This window comes from Nothobranchius furzeri, chromosome 6 (genome assembly GCF_043380555.1).
Source record: "Nothobranchius furzeri strain GRZ-AD chromosome 6, NfurGRZ-RIMD1, whole genome shotgun sequence".
Lineage (NCBI taxonomy): Eukaryota > Metazoa > Chordata > Actinopteri > Cyprinodontiformes > Nothobranchiidae > Nothobranchius > Nothobranchius furzeri.
Genome location: NC_091746.1, coordinates 43,153,032 through 43,173,730, shown reverse-complemented (window position 1 = coordinate 43,173,730; position 20,699 = coordinate 43,153,032). Strand labels below are relative to the sequence as shown.

The 20,699-nt window shown below is 39.9% G+C and overlaps 1 protein-coding gene across 3 annotated transcripts in view; it reads left to right on the top strand.

The window, feature by feature from the left end:
* phf24 (PHD finger protein 24) overlaps nucleotides 1-15,795 on the top strand; it is a 61,561-nt gene extending 45,766 nt beyond the window's left edge. For 2 of the 3 annotated variants that reach the window (XM_054744166.2, XM_054744165.2), the window contains 6 exons: nucleotides 5,869-5,947; nucleotides 6,849-7,051; nucleotides 9,919-10,082; nucleotides 12,140-12,172; nucleotides 14,041-14,118; nucleotides 15,561-15,795. In XM_054744166.2, the coding sequence (XP_054600141.1) occupies nucleotides 5,869-5,947; nucleotides 6,849-7,051; nucleotides 9,919-10,082; nucleotides 12,140-12,172; nucleotides 14,041-14,118; nucleotides 15,561-15,657 (654 nt within the window). In that variant the 3' untranslated portion in view covers nucleotides 15,658-15,795. The remainder of the gene's footprint in view (nucleotides 1-5,868; nucleotides 5,948-6,848; nucleotides 7,052-9,918; nucleotides 10,083-12,139; nucleotides 12,173-14,040; nucleotides 14,119-15,560) is intronic. The other variant, XM_054744167.2, reaches the window with a different exon arrangement.
* The last annotated feature ends 4,904 nt before the right edge of the window (nucleotides 15,796-20,699 follow it).

The following is a 20,699-nucleotide window of genomic DNA, read 5'->3' as shown; positions in this document are numbered from 1 at the left end:
TTTACATCCACATATGCACAAAATTGAAGAAAGTAACATTTTTGACAGAAATAAAGAGTAAATGTTATGATTTAAGGAGGGAAAAAAGGACAGATCTCAAAGGGAAACTAGGCAGTTTTGGCTTGCTTTTAGCATCCCCAAGTGTCTGTTTGTAGAACCGAAACCAAAACATATCTCCTCGCTGTGCGTTTGTCTTTTTAACACCTTAGTCTAACAGCTGAAATGTCTCCTCCACCTACCTTATGGGCCATTCCCATCTGTACCGGGTCGGCCCGGGCCGGGTAGCCCCAGTCGGCCCCAGCCTGGCCCGGTTGATTCCACACATCCTTGTCTTAAGCCCATGTGGGCTGATTCTACCCACCAATCAGAGGCTTGCTCTAATGGAAGGTGTGAATTTGCAGTCAGCAGTGGGTGTGTCGGCCCTGGTCAGCCTGAAGCAGACTCCCTTGAGAAGAGGGCTGAGAATGAGCCTTGGTTGGCCCGGAAAAATACCAGGCCACCCAGATATGTAAACAACCTACGCTACCCGGCCCGGGCCAACCCGGTACAGATGGGAATGGCCCATTTGTGTCTACAGGAATGATTCATCACTAAATTAAAGAAATCCGCTGTGTTCATGAGCTAAAACATGCAGAAAACAAGCAGGAACTGGACTGCAGCACCAGGAATGTCAGCTCAAGTTCCAACAGAGCGGCCCACCACTCCAAAAATGCAAGTGGAATATTCTGGCTACAGGGGGCGATAGGGCTGGGTGGCCTTTCATTAACCCTGTAAAGGGTCGTTTTAGCACAAACTAGCTCAACAAATCATTATTAGTTTGTATGTTTTTTGTTTTGTTTTGTTGTAGTCCATGAAAATTAATTTGTCACGAAAAAAACCCAAAAATATTTAGTCAAGGAAATTAACACTGCTCACGACGGCAAATGACACCAGTACATTTACTGAAATAACCCACTTTATGCTCAGGGGATGTTTCTAGATTAAATCTACTGGTTACAACAGTGACATGATGGTTTAATTCTTGCAATCTTTAAATTATATCTGGCACAGGGCCAAAATGTTTTTTATAGATTTTATTTTTCAATGTATCACTGATCATTTCTCTAAACACGACAGCGTCAAAGAAAACTATTTATAAGCGCCAAGCAGAAGATGAGACTATATTATTATTTTTATCGTCCATCCCCCAAAGAGATCTTTTGTGTGCCGGCGTCGGCGAACATGTTTTTCCAGCTGCTGCCAGTGTTGCATAAACCCTTCAGTCAATTTGAAGGGTTACTCTAAATAACACGGATTAAAATCTTAGCACACAGACAAAACAATCTCGTGAAAGCATCTGTTTTAGATGGGCTTTCTGATTGTTTTGCTGGCATTTGATGTCGCTAGGGGTGACGCCTGATGAACATATCTGATTACAAAGGGACAGAAATCATTTGTTAAAAAGCAAATTCAAAAACAGACTGATTCCTGATGGCAGCATGATCATTTTGATTCCCAATCACAGAAAAAAAGAAGGCTTTTTATTTATAATCTTAATAGGATGCAGTGTCCTGTGGGAATAATGAATATGAATATATGTAGGGATATAAACAAGGAGAGTTTTTCTTGGGGTGAGCTTATTAATTCTGCATCTGAGTGCCTAAATTAAATTGAAGACAGCAACATGGCCAGGCTCCGTGAGAATGATAAGAAGAGGCAGAAATCCACCCGCGGTGCTTAAAAGACAAGACATCTGATTTCACACGGCACGTTCGTTTCCAGCTGAAGTGAAGCTAATGGAGTTAACTGGTCCCTCAACCTGATTTGCTACATCTATAGTTTGATAAATGGACGTGTGAGGAGTGAGAAAAACAAAATCACTGATGAAAAGTGGAGCTTTGATAAACACAGTTAGTTAGATGATGATGTCATTACCATTTTCGTAGCTGATATTTTAGAAATCTGTTCATGTGTAACTTCTGAGCAGATTTTTGAGAAGAAATCAGCAGAAAGTCATTCATGGAGGACGTCCAGAGAACAAAATTGGGAATAAAAAGGAAAATTTGTCAGTTTGCCTTGACTTTCCTCAGCTCAGACACATTATGGTCAATGGTATTTTGCAGACAGAGGCCCAATCCTCGCACTACACACTTGCGATCTTCAATTGCGTGTTCTCGGCCAGGGAGGCGAGTGCATAGGGTGTCCCAGTTTTCAAATGCAGAAGGTGACCATGCCCTTTTTGCACCCTTGATCCACACTTCACCCGAGTCTGCATCGATGTGGATTTTGGCCAAGGGTATTACCCACAATCCATTGCTGTGTGGGAATTTTGAGAAGAAAGTGGAGACATTTTCTTAAAATATGTTTTTTCAAATTAAAGACGGAAATTTCAAGATGGTGCTCTAGATGTTTTAGACTAAGATTTCATGTGGACAGCAATTAATTAAAATTTTGTCAAATAATTGTTTGGAAGTTGTTAATTAAAAGATTAAAAAATATATAAAATTGTCCAATCAGTGATCGGAATTCCAGCATGCATCTTGGTTGATGACGCAATTCACAATTTGGCACACTTGTATAGTATGCACTCAAAGTCTCACCTCCTCCAAGCGCACTTCACAGAAGAGCAGAGTGCGAGTATTGGGATTGGGACAAAGGCTACTGCTTTGATTTGGTGTTTCCTTTTAAGGTTTCATGACTTCAGAAAGGCCCCAGATACTTGCTGGTTAGCCCATTAAGAATAAATGAATGAGTGATGGGAGTAAGGGTGATTTATGTGGGACAACGAGGTGTTTTAAATAAGGGTTGAAATAAAATGAGGAGAGGCATAAATAAAACTAAAATATGTCTGAACACGCTTGGCTCCTGCTTGCTGATAGAATGAGACCACAAGACCACGAGACAACATTCAGGCATTATTTTACCTACTCCTTCACCATTTGGCCATTTCATATTTCCTCCTTTTTTATTCAGCAATGTCAGGAGGTATCAGACTTTCTAAGAATTATTTGCAAAGGAATCAAAAATAAACAGTAGATTGCTGAGATGAGAGTTGTCTCTGTTTTTCCAAGGAAGCCGAGGCAGTTTTTGCAAAAGAAACGAGATTTTAAAAAAGCACCTTTGTGAAGTTTCATCACACCACATTTCTAAAAAATAACACATGCATATAATATAATAACCAGTGCCTAATTTAATGTATTTTTCTGCTGAGAAAAAGCTGGGTGGAGTTTTAAATGTTGCACATTTTAAAATCAGTTGCACCCCTCCTGTCTAGGAGATCCAGGGGCAAGGAACACATAATATTAAGGTAAACTAAAATACAGACCAAAACTCATTTAACCCTTTTAAGCAGTTTTATTCCCAAAAAAGGGAAACCTTTAAACTGAACAGTGGTGGTTATTTACCTGTGGAAAACTAAAAGTGCCTCTCTATTAACAACAGGTGGGATAACAACAAACTCTTAAAGGATGACAAAACAAAACAAAAGCTACTGGAGCAAAACTCCAGCCATATGCAGATCCTTCTCAAAAAATTTGCATATTGTGATGAAGTTCATTATTTTCTGTAATGTACTGATAAATAGACTTTCATGTGTATTAGATTCATTACACACAACTGAAGTAGTTCAAGCCTTTTATTGTTTCTAATATTGATGATTTTGGCATACAGCTCATTACACCCAAAATTTCTATCTAAAAAAATTAGTATATCATGAAAAGGTTTTCTAAACGAGATACTAACCTAATCATCTGAATCAACTAATTTACTCTAAACACTTGCAAGATTCCTGAGACTTTTAAAAACTCCCAGCCGGGTTCATTACTCAAAACTGCAATCATGGGTAAGACTGCCGACCTGACTGCTGTCCAGAAGGCCATCAGTGACACCCTCAAGCAAGAGGGTAAGACGCAGAAAGAAATTTCTGAACGAATAGGCTGTTCCCAGAGACCTGTATCAAGGCACCTCAGTGGAAAGTCTGTGGGAAGGAAAAAGTGTGGTAGAAAATGCTGCACAACGAGAAGAGGTGACCAGACCCTGAGGAAGATTGTGGAGAAGGACCGATTGAAGACCTTGGGGGACCTGCGGAAGCAGTGGACTGAGTCTGGGGTAGAAACATCCAGAGCCACCGTGTACAGGCGTTGCAGGAAATGGGCTACTGGTGCCGCATTCCCCAGGTCAAGCCACTTTTGAACCAGAAACAGCGGCAGAGGCGCCTGACCTGGGCTACAGAGAAGCAGCACTGGACTGTTGCTCAGTGGTCCAAAGTACTTTTTTTGGATGAAAGCAAATTTTGCATGTCATTCAGAAATCCAGGTGCCAGAGTCTGGAGGGAGACTGGGCAGAGGGAAATGCCAAAATGCCCGAAGTCCAGTGTCAAGTACCCACAGTCAATGATGGTCTGGGGCGCCATGTCAGCTGCTGGTGTTGGTCCACTGTGCTTTATCAAGGGCAGGGTCAATGCAGCTAGCCATCAGGAGATTTTGGAGCACTTCATGCTTCCATCTGCTGAAAAGCTTTATGGAGATGAAGATTTCATTTTTCAGCATGACCTGGCACCTGCTCACAGTGCCAAAACCACTGATAAATGGTTTACTGACCATGGTATTACTGTGCTCAATTGGCCTGCCAACTCTCCTGGCCTGAACTCCATAGAGAATCTGTGGGATATTGTGAAGAGAAAGTTGAGAGACGCAAGACCCAACACTCTGGATGAGCTTAAGGCCGCTATCGAAGCATCCTGGGCCTCCATAAAACCTCAGCAGTGCCACAGGCTGATTGCCTCCATGCCACGCCGCACTGAAGCAGTCATTTCTGCAAAAGGATTCCCGACCAAGTATTGAGTGCATAACTGAACGTAATTATTTGAAGGTTTACTTTTTTTGTATTAAAAACTCTTTTCTTTTATTGGTCGGATGATTATGCAAATTTTGAGATAGGAATTTTGGGTTTTCATGAGCTGTATGCCAAAATCATCAATATTAGAAACAATAAAAGGCTTGAACTACTTCAGTTGTGTCTAATATATATGAAAGTCTAATGTTTATCAGTACATTACTGAAAGTAATAAACTTTATCGTAATATTCCAATTTTTTGAGAAGGACCTGTACAACACAACTAAGCATAAATGAGCTCTGTCAAGCAGCCTTAGACCATACAAGCTTAAAAAGGACTAAATACACCAATTAATCCTAAACACGTACCTCAAGGTCGATTACAAGAGCAAAGTAGTGCCTGGCAGAACATCAGACTAGCTCTGAATCCCCCTTTGGTGAGAACTCTTCCTTAAATAAGGCTCTGGGTCTGTCTGGTGAAATGCTGCAGCTGGTGCAGCAGGCAAGGAGCTGCTACTCTCAATTGTGTGGAAGGGACTGACTGGAGTGGAGAGGGAGCCAATCAGCAAGCCTGGGCCAAAAATCCATGGGGTTGAGAGAGACGACTGGAGGTCAAATGCAGGAGGAGAGCCAGGGGATAGTTTGTTGATATAAGATGCATGTTTCAGATGCTTACATTATAGACTGAGGGGAAAAGCTGTTTCGAGATGTTCACAATTTAACGAATGCTGCAAATTCTCTACAAGAATTAAGATTACAGCAGCTCCACCAGCTGACTTGGCATCAGATAACATATGTTATGTTGTTGGGTTTTAGTATTTTTTTGCTTTCAGTTACACATTTATTAGGGTTAGGGTTAGATTTTGCTCAAGTTTCCTGCTTCCTTGGTATTGGGCCAGCTTCACTTGCCTTATTGAACTGTCATTATTTATTGGTATCACTTCTATTTCTGAAATCTAAAATTAATCTGATTTGAAAGTTTAGTAGTATTTTAGTTCATTTATTACAAGCCAGTAAATGTAAAATGCTAAAAACCTTTACGTTTTTCTTCTGCAGGACAATGTCAACCTTCTCCTGACAGAAGAAGAGATGTACAGTCTAATGGAGATGTTCAAGCAGTGTAAGATTATCCCAGGTGAGTCATCGCCATCAGCATTTCTTTTTTATTTTTTCATATTTATAGTAATTTGGTCATTGCCACTGTGGTTTATGATCAAATATGTTATGTTTTCATGCTCATCAGCTCATGCAATACACTTATTTATTATGTACCCCACTTGTTCATGATCCCAGTGACCCTGAACAGATTATATTGTGTACAAAAATATGTTATTGGACAATGTAGGAGTGGGTTGTCCAGTAATTGGAAGGTTGTAGGACTGATCCTGGTTCCCGGCAGAGAATGTTACTGTTGGATCCTTGGGCAAGACACTTAACCTACCTTGTCTGCTGGTGGTGGCCAGAGGGACCAGTGGCGCCAGTGTTTGGCAGTCTTGCCTCTGTCAGTGCGCCCCAGGACAGCTGTGGCTACATTGTAGCACATCAGTGGTCTAGTGGTACAGTGTCCCCCCCCCCCCCGGGACTGGGAGATAGGGGTTTAAATCCCGGTCGGGTCATACCAAAGACCTTAAAAAATGGGACCCAATGCCTCCTTGCTTGATTCTCAGCTTTAAGAGGTCAGATTGGATGGGGGGAGGGGGTTAAACCACCAAATATTTCCCGAGCGCAGCCACACCGCTCCCCACGGGGATGGGTCAAATGCAGATATGTAATTTTTCCAGTGTGTGATGATGATTATTGAGACTTTGACTTTATCATCACTAGCGTTTGAATGCGTGTGCAAATGAGTGAATGAATGATTGTGTTGTAAAGTGCCTTGGGGGGTTGTAGAACCTAAAGAAGATGCACTACAAATACAGGGGTGGGAGTGCGGTCCTGGCTTTGTTAAAAATGAATCATCCTGAGCTAATTATAGATGGAAGACTACAGAGTGACAAATTAGATCTGATGGGATGAATGGTTCCTTGTTCTTGTAGAGTCATGCCTGGTGTCAGACGAGTTGCTGCAGTACCGCCACATTGTGTCCAAGCAGCAGTTTGATAAGGATCTGAGTGATGAGCAGGAGGAGGAAGTCCTGGCTCAGTTTGCATCTCTAGATCCTGAGAAGAAGGGCCACATCGAATGGTCAGACTTCCTCTACTTTGAGTCTCTGGCTGTTTTGAGGAAGTTTCGGTCTGAGGTATAGTATTTGGTTGTGTGTGTATTTGATAGATGTAAGAACTTTTTTTTTTCCCCACGGTGCTGTGAATTATTATTAGCCCTCCTTACAAATCTCCTCTGCTTTTGATTGTCACACTTAAATGTTTCAGTTCAGCAAAGAAATTTCAATTCCAGATGCATAATCTGAGTAAATTTTAAAAATAAAACCATACAATAGCATCTATGGAAGACTTCCAATGACAAAATTCTGCTGAACAAAAATAACTCAAAGGCTCATCTCACAATTACCAAAAGACACCTTGATATTTGCCTGGATTAGACTTTGGAAAAACCGACTAAACAAAAGTGCCCTTACATGTGGAGTCACCAACAGCAAAACATGGTGGTGGTAGTATAATGGACCGGGGTTGCTATGCTGCTTCAGGACCTTGATAAAACGCTGCAACTGATGAAACACAGAATTTTGTTCTCTAGAAAATCCCCAAGACCTTTAACCCTTAACAGGTAATTCATGCTGGAGAACCCTCCAGGAGTGACAGTGGCTCAGGAATAAGGAAATGACTCTGGTGGTTTGCCTGTCTGTTTGTGTCAGTCGTCCTATGACGAGGCATTTCTTGAAAGACTGTAGTGTCAAGTGCTTTGGAGTCCTCTGACTCTAAAAGGCACTATGTAAGTGCAGATCATTTATCATTTTTCTTTTACAAATTATCACAGTCCTTTGATTATTGAAAATTACATTAGGATTTACTCAGGTTATCTAAGTCTGATACTTGAATTAGTTTTGTTAGAAAATTAATGAAATCTTAGAATGCTGATCTGGATCAGTCCATTTAGCTCCACTCAGCTTTCCATCGGATCACGAGGAAAGACTGTCTGTTATGTAATGACTTTGGAATAGTTTGTTTTCAATCACTATCAGTTAGGCACAAACACCCAACTGAATTCATATCTTCTCACATAGGATGGGATGGGCTTTAGCCAGGCTTACACATAGAACCAGTGGCAGGAGGCCAGCAGACTAAGTGGGTGGGGTCCAGCTTAAGGTATAAAATAATGTAAGAGGAGATTCAGGATCCTTTTGACTGACTATCATGCTTCAGGGGGACCAGGCACGTGTGTATTCTGTTCCTCTTTTTATGTTTTTCTACATAAAACAAGTTCATTGAACCAAATAAAATCATAAGTGCATTTCCACTACCGAAACTTTAAGGTAAATTTACAGGAACTTCCCAACATGCCTCTTGACCGGGCCGGCTGAACGACCGTTTTCAGGAACTTTCTAAGTACATGATCAGCGGTAGCTACTTGGAATGGCCCGGTGGAGCCACTGAGCAGTGTTCATTTTGAGAAGAAATTTTATTGTAGTTTTTGTCTTAGTCTTTTGACTAAAATTCTTTTTAATTTAAGTTTAAGTTCTTTTTAGTCGCCTGTCTTTTCCGTTTTCTGATTTGGATTTTCGTTTTGTCAATTTTCATTGTTGTCTCTTATTTGTCAATGAAAATGTCAGTCAATATTCGTCATGACTTATTCATTATTTGTGTATATGGTTTCATTTTATAGTAGTCTGTGAAAATTCATTCGTCACAAAACAACAACAAAAAAATTAGTCAACGAAATCAACATAGCTGAGCAAAACTTTTGGTTAACTCATGCTGACTGGTTGTAACTCAGTAGGAAGTGGCTTCAGCAGATGCCATTCAAAACAACCGGCATTAGTAAAATTAGAAGAGTTGCTTGTGAAGCAGAATGAAAACAAAAGAAAATAAGCACAGATCATGCTGCTTTAATATTGCCATTACTAAAGTCCTAACACCGAAAAGCACAGCCGAATTCCCCACAACGACATAAATCATGGGGCTTTGTTGTCTCACGATAAAAACTGAGCTTCATCTGGTCATTGAACGACACATTTTATATCATGCAGCTGCTCCCGTTTTCTGAAAAGATTAAATTATGACATACTTTAACAGAAGAAACACTTTTAATGTTTCTGTGGCCGCATTTTCTGGAGCTGATGAGGGACATCACTCACTGCCGACACAGTTGTGACATGCTGACATCTCTGCAAAGTTCTTAAAGAGCTGAATTTGAAAGGAGACACAACAGCTGAATTTACACTGAAGTTCCAACAATGCAAACACGACTATGGTCATCTTTTCAGTGTATCAGCGGCAAAGTTAGAGCAAGCCCCTGGGAGAAAGAGCCATGGTACAAGGTTCGCTAACCGGAGGTGATCTGACAAGAAAGGAGCTATCTACAGAAGTCAATTACAACCATTTGTTGATATGAAACACTAAAAATTAACAAAAGTAGAAAAAACAATCTGTAAGGGGGTGAATACTGTTTTACAGCACTTTAAACCAAACATTTAGTAGAAATACAACCATCTATGTTATCAAGAGCAGCGTCATATAAAACTGTAAATCCACCTTCTTTAACTGAAACTTTTAACCAGATGAATAAAATTCGGTTTTAATGAACATTTTCTGGTGAAACTAGACAGGACACTGATGATATTGCATATGGTTATGGAAGTAGAAGATAATCAAACTCTGGTTTGTGTCCAGCAGCTTAAATGGGTCATTTTACTGTTGTGTGTAACCACTGAACACTTCTATGATAGTTCCTTGTATCTGGCTTTAGGGATTACATTTGCATTCGCGTGCATCTCTGAGGTGACATGAGGTAAAGCAGCATTTGCAGATTACATCAGTCAGTACTAATGTATTTGAGTATAATTAAAGCTGAAGCCCTTTTTTAGACCTACATTAAAATAACTGAAATCATTAGCATAGATTGCATGTTAAAGCGCTGAAGAAAAATATCCATTCTGCATATCGTGAGCTCACACACTTGTTGGATTTGTATTTATTTGTGTTTTTGTAGAACTCATTGGTGCGTCTGTTGACTGCAAAAGAGAGAGACAAGGCCAGGTCAGTTTTTCTTGGTTTGGCCATGGATAAAGATGGTGTGATCACACGAGCAGAATGCCGTCAGGCCCAGCAGTCCTGGTTCAACAAGCTCAAAGACCCTCAGTCTTGCAACGTCAGGTGAGGACAAAACACTTTCAACCACGATAATCATGAGAGTCAGAATCTCATCTGCATGCAAGCAGCAGCTGGTGGAGACAGATAAACATCAGTGGAGTTACTCAGAGAATGAAGACAGAAGGAAGATATAAAAGTGCACTGTTTTCTGAAAACATTCAGACATAAATTAATGTCATGGATGTGCATTTGGAACCAATTCAGCTTTTCCAGAAAGTTACACCAATTATGAATTGTTCAAAATAGGTGAGCTGCCCAAAAGCAGCAAATCATTAAAAAATAAAATAAAAAAAATAAGAATTACAAATACTCTTATAATTACAATATAATTTTGGGGACTTTCCTTCTTATGTTTTTTTCGTAAATCAACTTTTCTGTTTCAATTTTAGGCCTTTATTTTTCATTCATATTTGCTTTCTTTTAAGGTTTTCTTTACTTTCTGCTGCCCTAACCTTTAGAGATGAGTGTTGGCCAGAAGAAGTCGATTGTTTCACCAATGATCTAGGATCTGCAGTGATCGTTAGTGAGTGTTAAAACGGCTTAAGGGGCATTTAGATGACGTGTGAACTTGCCACAGCACTAAACCGTTTAAGAATTGTGTTTGCTCTTCATTACAAGTTTAAATTCTGGTTCCTCTCCCTTGTTTCATATTTTATAATTAATGCATCAAAACAATGTTGCATGAAAAATATTTTTCACACACTTAAGCCTAAATATATGACATTTGCAGATGCATGCTGATTTGCTTTCCTAAAACAAATTGAGAACAGTACTAAAAAGAAAAACCAAATACTAAAATTAACAGTGTTAGGTTTTACTTTTTAAATTAATTATCACCTTTTTCCAATTACTTGTAATACATTTTAATGGGTTTCCTGTGCAGTTGAAATGAAAATAAATGTACACAATTTGTCCATCCCGTATATATGTTGATGGTCCATCCACAATTTATTTATTTATTTTTACGGCAATAATAATGGCAACAAATAAACTGGAGTAAAAAAACCTTTTCTGCTGGTAATCACCATGTAGGTTTTAAAGATTGGAATTTTTAAAGTTGCTCCTTTATCTGTAGAAATCAAAACCAACTTTATGTGTCGTGTTCTTTAGAACTTTAGTTTCTTTTGGCACAAAACTGTTTTATAACAGCCTGAAGGCAGCATAAGAAAACATTTTAACTGTCTTCTTCTCACATTCCAGAAATTCATTTAGATGAAATAAAAGACACCAAAGCATTGCTACTCACTGCTGTGAAGTCTAATGCAGAAAGTAATAACTGCTCACTCTGCTGCAAAGTAACAAAAAAAAAAAAAGGGGGGGGGGGGGGGGGGCTTACAAACGGAGAATTCAAGCTTCTGTCAAAGCCAGCCTATTTAAATTATATCTGCCTGAGAAATAATAACTATAAAAAACAAATAGCTTTTTGCACCAAGCTGCCAGACAGTTTGATGTCTGGCATAATGTTGTCTCATAGCGAGTAGGGTGTGCATGTTTGCATATGTTTAAAACCACTAAGTGATTGGACACACCAAAACAAATCATGTCCAAGGCAACTTTATGCAACATTCTGGCAACCAGTCCCACCCTTGTGAAGCTTTTATGGTCAAACTGGATGAAAGCAGAAATAAAATCTGAGATAGCTACCAGAGCAACCCAAAGTTACTAGGTTTCACCCAATTTATAACATGACTACTGCAAAAAGTGTGATAATTTTACAGGATATTTCTGTTAGAAGTCAGAATTCTCACTCCATGCATGCACCTTATGCAATATGCATAAATCATTGAAATACTATAAAAAATTTCAATGAAGCAATTGACAATATCAGTTTGTTTTTAATGCAAGAAATAGGATATATTTGAATATTCTGAGAAGAAAATCTATGTGAATGAAATGAAAAAGTGCATAAAGTGTGGGTGAAAAAAACAGCATCAAATATTTAAATAGAAAGACAAACATTGAATCTGTGTTAAATCATTGTTTATTCCTTTTCATCAGTGTCTAACTGTAAGCATGCATGTCTGCTGTACCATTGCATTCCCCTCACCTATTCCCCACAGACTCATGGGATTCTGCTCTCCTATGAATTGTGGGTGAGTGTGACTCAGCACCGCACTGCTTGTCTAATTTTTTTTTCTCGTTTCAAAAGCCTTCGGCACTTTGAAGTCATCTGGGATTCTCAGACAAACTCTTGATTTAGTTTTAGAAAGCAGAGAGAGGGTGAAAGCCCACTTATCTCCAAACTGACACACTCTCTGAACATGAATCAATCAAAGGTGCATGCAGCTCTGGACAATGTGTAATGAGCTGAGTGCATGCTCTTTATGGTCATGTTGTACAGAGGCATGGCTGGCCTCTAATTGCAGAGTTCAGAGGAAGATCTGCAGTTTTCTTCGGAGGAATGTCTCTTTAAGAGGCTGGCTTGATGGGGATCATGGTCGACAAATGGAGGCTGTGAGGGTGCATCATCAGGTCCACACATAACCATATATAACACTGCCTCATGCTTTCTTGTTGATTGGATAGGAAAGAAAACTGTGGCTCCTGGATTATTTCACAGCATGAGAATGGAAAGTGGTTTTGAAAGAGACATTAGTCACCGGTTTAATCAAAGTGGCTTCCATAGTTAATGCAAAATCCATGATTTATTTGGGTTTCATGTGCGATGAAATACTAGTGAATTACTGTGTCATCTGTTTTAAGGTCACAGTCCAAACTATGTTTGTTTTTTAGTGTTTTATTAGATTTTACTGAATAAAACTGAACTTCAGTCTATAGTTATAAGAAGAAATGCACCAACAACATATTTTTCTAAACTGAATATGAGTACTTACAGTTAAGTGCTTATCTCTATTGAACACTAATAATGACCACTAATCAAAGTCATGGTTTGGTACAATTGGGGGGGGGGGGGGGGGGGGGGGGGGGGCAAATTGAGGACCTGTCAGCTGGTTTCTTCACTAAAAGATAGAAAGTCATGTTATTATTTCCTTTATTTAAATCTGAACTGTACAAAGTGTCCCATGGATATATGACAGACAGGAAGTTAGAACAATTCCAGAAAAGTTTATCTCTAGGTTGAAAAAAAATGTGTTAATCTAATCTGGACTTTGTGGCAAAAGTAATACAGAACTAAATAATGCAAACATGACAAATAAATGAGTAAATTTGAAACACTCACACCAAGTTTCTCAGCTGGGTGATCCTTGTGTGGGGAAATGACGCTTAGATAAACAAATACATGCTTAAATTAATTAATTTAGGACAACTTAAAAGTTTGTGTGATTGTATGACATGACAGCTTTCCATACTGTATAACTTGCTGTTTCTATAAGAATAACTTTTCCTGGGTTGATTAGCACCCAGCTGTTGGATCTTTATTCTCTGTTATTTTGAAGCAACCATTTAGAGAGAGCTTTAAGAAGCTCTCCTGATGTTATAGCTGTTAGCAGAATGAGATTAAATTAAACACCACTGCTCCAGATAATTTTCCTTATCTGTTAGACATAATCATCAGAAAAAAGAAAAAGGCTTGAAAATGAAAATGGTTCACTTTGTGTGTGTGGATAATCTACATAATATCAGTTTCACTTTATTAAATGAACTTTTCCCCTGTATTCTAATTCTTTTGACACTTGTGCAAAAGTAGAACAAAACAGTGCCTGTAAACGGGCTACCGAAGATGGAGACAAGCAGTCTATGTTATACAGTCTATAAATCCAATTGTAATCAGTCTTAAATATGCTTTCATTGTAAAATAATGTTTTAAGCTAAATCCTCACATTTCACTAAATAAAAGAGATCGCTGAAAAGTCTGAAAATGATGATAAAGCGTTGATCATTAAATGTCTGTAAATGCAAACGAATGGAAGGAAAGTGTTGCTGATGCTATTATCCTTTTTGTTACCTGGACCATACACCTTGTAATTCTTTAAATGTTCTTCTTGTTTGTCTGGTTCAGCATCAGTCATGTTGGTCCCATCTGTGAGAGCAGCCCCGCCAGCTCTGGCAGTGAGAGAAGCAAGACTGATGAAAACAGGTTAGTTCTTTTCTGAGAAAAAATGCTTCCATTATTGTAAAGTATTAGTTTTTTTTCTTACAAAGGTTTGGTTTGTAATTTATATGTGCTGTGAACTTTAATGCACACACTTGATCCTATCAATGACTCTCCTTCTTTAGACAAAACTGTCCTTAAAACTGGAGACCGTTTTTGAGTCTGTACCAGAAAACGAAAGCAACCCCTCTGTACTTTTGGGACTTTTTCTTCATGCTACCTTACATGGTCTTTCTGTAATTACAGCAAATTCCCCAGCTTACTCAAGGGATCTCAAGTTTTAAGCTGGTTTGTTTGCCAAATTTGCCATTGCAGCTTTAAAGAGGACATACCATGGGCATTATTCATGTTATGCACAACACTCCAAATGTGAAAGCAAAATTTCTGAGTGTTTAGTTTTAGGAATTTTGCCAAAAACAACTTTCAAAAAGTCCCAATTTGTGGCGTGTCAATCAGGGAAAATAGCATAGAACCGCATTTTACCTTTCCAGGCTGGAAGAGCTTCTCAGCTTATAGCAGCCTGAGCAGGGGGTGGGTGGGTGTGGCTTGCTCCCGCTTGTTTTAAAGTGACAGAACCCTGAAATGGCTCAATCTGGAAGGTTCTGAAACTGTCCAGAATAAAACTGCTGAGACTGCTTTACATGAGAGGGATTTTTGGGAGATAACTTCTTGAAAATGTTTGGTTTGGGACTATTATATATCTTTAAAGTCATAATATGTCTCCTTTAAAACATATATTTGAAAAATCTGGTTTACTTTCTTACTATGGAAAATCTCAGTATAACATAATAGTTTTGGGTTTGAGTATTATATTTTTGTATTTGATTCTGTGTTTCTTTGTTTTGGGGAAGATTTCCTTCTAAAGAACCAGTTCAGTGATGTCACCCTTCATTGTATTTTTGCTTCCCACATTTCTCAACCTCTTACCTGCTCTGTTGCCCTTCAGGTGACCTTTGTATGTGTTAATCTCTTCTTCTCAATTCCTTTGTTGTCATTAAAGCTTCTTAGTTTTACCACTCCCTGCAGGCTGTGTCCACTAGCAAGGGGGAATTATGACTCTTTTCAGCTCACCAATTAGCTCCATCCGGCTCTCCTACAAAAGTTGGCTCTTATAACTCCTAAATGGCTAATAAATGGCTCCTCATTTAGTCCTATTGATGTGCTGTTTGGAAAGAGCCAACGTCTGTCTGAGAGCCTTTATATTTATTTTCCTACCCACTAGTTTTTAAGGGAGGGATGCTCATAAGATCAGCTGGATATCTTTCAATAGACTGAACCTCCCCAATGGAAACCTTCAGAAAGTCAATGACTCCCAGACAGGAGTTGATGCTCATTGCTTCTTTTTATACAGCTAGTTTGTTCATGAAGGTAACACTGTGTGTACAAAAAGTGTTTCCATACATATTTATATATTTTGTTTGTGACAGGCCAGTGACCTGGGCAGACTTTTTAAGGGAGAGTGCCATCTACATCCTGGCTGCACGGCCCAATAGTTCTGCCATGCACATCCGGATGCCTCTATAGTCTGAGTTCCTCTGCTGAAGCCTGCAGAAAGAGGAAGACAGTCCACGGATGAGTGGGAGAAGACAGACACGCTGACATGATGGCATGAGGATGGAAACTAAAGAAACTGGGGGAAGCACTGAGTAATAGCAGATGACATGATGAACAGAAAAGCTCCTCTTCTGTGTCACTTCTACACCAAAACACAGACAACACACACCACGTTTGATTCAGTAGCTATCATGGGTCCAAACCATGAGAATTTCCAACTTTATGTAACAAATATAACTTGACAGATGCCCGTTTTTATTGACAATCCTGCGTAAACTCCAGGATGCTCACAACAACACTATTCTGTGTGAGCTGCATAACACACCTATCATGTGAGTGCATTAATGAGACAGGCTGTTACTCTTTCAAGTATTCATCACTTTGGGTGCCATTGTTCTATTCAAAATCAATGACGCTATAATGGGCTTGTGCTTCACTATTAAGAAGTTCAACACGCGGCACAGAGGCCATTGCAATTCCTGCTATTCACACGTAACATAAGAGAACCGCTACACATACCAGTATCAGTTAACATGCATTTTAAAAAAGCTGTATTTATTCCTGTATGATGTATTCTCTGTTCCTCCCATTTTCTTCCAAACCTGTGTTGTCCTCAAACACTAACTGTGAAAAAGAAGTGAACATTAATGAAAGTTAACCCTGTATATATGCACTACCATAGAGTATGTATTGCTCCTGTCGCGCTCTCGAGAGTCACGCTACGATGAGGTGAAAATTGCTTGTGCCCCCCTAAGCACACCAATTGCACCTGCCAAATGAATGAGATGCATTTTAATTATTGTTTGACATAATCACTGTAATGAAAGGAAAGTGTAACGTGAGACGTATATACACATGTATATATTTAGCCTTTGCTAACGAGCAGAAACATTTAAGAACCTGTAATGAGAAGTTCTATTATTAAAGCATTCTATAAAACGATGGCCTGTAAATGAGACGTCCTTTTAAATCACTGGGCATTGTGTAGTGTTTATGAAGGTTGTGTGTCATGTCATCATAATGAATAAAGAAGAGAAATGAAAGGAAACATGCTGGTCAGAGAGATATGTCTTGTTGAAATAAATGCTGAACATTTGCACACATTCAGAAGCCTAGAATTGTGTCTTGTGTTCATTCATTTGTTTGCTCTTTCATTTTCCTCCACTTACATGAGTCCGGGTTGCAGGGGCAGCATAAGTAGGGCATCCCAGACAGGCCTCTTCATGGCCACCTCCACCAGCTTCACCACAACAGAACGGTTCAGCGTCCGCATCACTGCAGACGCTGCCCGAATCTGCCTGTCGATCTCCCGCTCCCTCCTTCCCTCCCTCGTGAACAAGAACCCAAGATACTAAAACTCCTCCACTGGAGACAGGACTTCTCTCCCAACCTGGGGCTGGCAAGCCGCCCTTTTCCAGCTGAGAATCATGGCGTCGGATTTGTAGGTGCTGAATCTCATCCCAGCTGCTTCACACTCTGCAGCAATGTCACCCAGCAAAAGCTGGAGGTCAGAGCTTGATGATGCTAGGGGGACCACATCATTAGAAAACTGCAGAGACCAGATTCTCCTGCCACCAAACTCAACACCCCCCCAACACCACGACTGCACCTATTCTGGCCATTAAGGTAATGGACAGAACCGTTGACAAAGGGCAGCCCTGGTGGAGTCCAATCCTCACTGGGAACAAGTCTGACTTACTGCCAGCTATGTGGACCCAGCTCATGCTTTTCTGGTACATGGGCTGAATGGCCTTCAGCAAAAGGCCATCCACCCCATACTCCTGGAGCGCCCCCCATAGGGTGCCCCTGGGGACACGGTCATAAGCCTTCTCCAAATTCAAAAAACACATGTGGATCATTTGTGCAAACTTCCACGCTCTCTCCAGCACCCCAGCAAGTGTAAAGATCGGGTCCACAGTTCCACGACCAGTACGAAAACCACTCTGCTCCTTGTTTTGGGTTTCTTTAGAGTTAATTTTTGTTAAAAATTATTATAAACACAAGGTTCTCAATCTTTTGCACCAATGGAAAAATTGTGATTTAGTGGTGTAACTTCCAGCTCTGCAGCTACAGAGATATCATTATCCACACATCATGTATAGATTGAAAAGAAATAAGTGAAGAAATGTAAATAAATAAATATAGCATGAGCATGTTTGATCACCACTGATGCCCACTATCCAAACCCGTCAGTGTAACATTATTACATGTTTAAAGACTAAAGTGAATGAACATAATGCAAGACATTTTCTCTAAGGAACCTTGATTTTTACATCTGGGCAAAACTAGCAAAGAGCATAATAAAAATGGTGATTCCTATATTATGAAGTGGCGTGTTTTTTCTGCGTTTTAGAAATAAAATTGTTTGATGTGCCTGTAAGTAAGGCTGTGCCTGAAGATTCAAAATGTTCTCTTCAACAACAAAAAAAATAAATCATTCCATGTCTTTCATCTTCTGTGTTATGGGGCTTTTGGATTTTGACAGTTCTTCAATAGTGAGCGCTGTTTGAATTTGGAACCTGAAAGGCAGTCCTGAATATAAAACTTTGTGAAGACTTATTTTACTTTGAGATTTTTCTTTTTAAGTTACCTAATTGTGACTTTTGAATAAGAATGTTTTAAGACCACTTTCCCACTTTCTTTTTCCATCTTCACCATATTGAACACATCAGCAGGAGACTTGTCACCTTGGAATTAAAACAATTCCATATGACATTTCTGTCAAATAGAGTTATTCATGACTTTACTTTTATTCTTGACCTATGGATTTCTATGGCTTAAGAACTTTTGAACTAGAAAAAAATCACTAATGTACTCTTATGTATTCACTTATGTACTCTTTTTTGTTTGGCACAGTAAACCTATACAGTTGAGACAGTTCTGCACACCTTCATCTCCTCACGCTTAGACTACTGTAACTCTCTTTTCACGTGTCTGAGCAGAACCTCCCTGAACCATCTACAGGTGGTTCAGAATGCCTGTGCTCAGCTTCTGACCAAGTCCTCCAAACACACCTACATCACCCCGCTTCTCCTCCGGCTTCACTGGCTGCCAGTCAACTTCAGGGTTCATTTCAAGATCCTGGTTCTGGTCTATAGGGCCTTATACGGACCAACACATTCTCACTCCCAGCGCGTCAAAAACAAACGCTTGGTCAGCCACCCTCCACCTCAGACCCCTGACACCAAAAGTGCCCTTTTTCGTTACTTATGTGCGAAAAGGGGTTTTTCCCTTATTTGACTGCAGATCCCAATGCAGTGTTACACTGACGCGATGGGTTGTCCGCAGCCAGGGCACCAAACAAGCTCATTGTACCTCACCTTAACCTTATCCTCTTATTTAACCTTCCCCTCACCCCTATCCTAACTTTAACCATCTTGCTAGCTAACACGTTAGTGATGTGTCGATCGCTCTAAAAGTTGGCTCTATGAAGTGAACGGCGGGAGCCGCGTCGTCATTGGTCGAGTTTGGACCGAGCCAACGCGAGGGGGAGGTTTCAACTACCCTGGTGGAGGTTAAAAGTAGAGTATTTGTAACCTCCCCCTCGCCAGATGGTATGTTCTAACGTTCCCCTTGGGCTGCAAATATGAAAATTCACAGTCGGAATGCAGGGGAAACAAACACTTGATCACAGTGAGAGTAACGTTTTAAAAAACACTTTTCGCACATAAGTAACGAAAAAGGGCACTTTTGGCGTCAGGGGTCTGACGTGGAGGGTGGCTGACCAAGCGTTTGTTTTTGACGCGGAGTGGGAGTGAGAATGTGTTGCATGGACAAGCACCATCTTACATTGGTGATCTTCTTAGTCCCTACACCCCCAGCAGGTCCCTGAGGTCCAGTGATCAAAGCCTACTGGTTGTGCAGCACACCAGGCTAAAGACCAAAGGTGACAGATCATTTGCTGCTGTGGCCCCCAGACTCTGGAACTCTCTCCCCCTGAGCCTGAGATCAGTGGACTCAGTGGTCTCCTTTAAAAAGCAGCTGAAGACTCACTTGTTCAAGCTGGCTTTTGTATGACCTTCTTCAACCACTCTCTCTTTATTCTGCTCTCCCCACCTATTCCACCTTCCTCAGGATCCACTGATTTCCCTCTTTCCTGTTCACTCTCTCTCTTTCTTAACATTTATTTTAACCACAATTGCCTATTTTTGCTCATTTTAAATATATTTGAAACATTTTCTAAATGCTTTTTTATATTTTTACATTTTTTGTTTTTGTGAAGCGCCTTGTGATTTTTTATCTTGCAAGGCGTTATAGAAATGATATTTTCTTCTTCTTCTTATCAAAGTGTGCATGTAAGAGTTGGAAACCCCAATATATCCCACAGTCAACATAACAAAGAAATAAGAACCTGTTTACAAGCCAACCATACTATAGGTGTGAAACACTGAAAACCCTTTTTGTTAATGATTATTTCAGATTATATTGGGTCACCCTGAGTTTTCATTCAAGAAATAGTCTCCTACATCTGTCTTCTGCATTAGCTTCTGATAAAAATTAGACTGGGAAAATCTAGAATTTGAAAAGCCTGACAGATCTATGTCACACTGTCACTGAAAATTCATGGACTCCCCCATCTTGACTCGTGACGGGAGAGGCTGTTGTTGGTTTAGCATTCAGGAAACAGCAGAGGATGTCTCAGCTAGTGGAAGCTAACTGTTAGCATTAGCATCTCTACCACATAGCCGAACTCATTCAGGCCTGTGTTATTTGTGAAGTGTTGAAGAGCAAACAGGGGTAGAGTTGCATTGCTGTTATTCAATTTGAAGTTAGATGTCCAAATGTCAGAAAATAAGGGCCTGTCATCAGAAGCTTCTTTCCCCAGCTGAATTGTATTTCCTGAAACAGGCACATCTGAGCTCCCCTCAAGTATGACTTATGAGGCATTCATTCCCACTAGAAACCACTGAAAATGTATTAATAAACGAGTAAACCACACCTTCAAACCTTTGACCCTTTCACCTGCTTATAATTAAAGTAAAAATTATGGTCTCTGAATAAATCAAATCCCA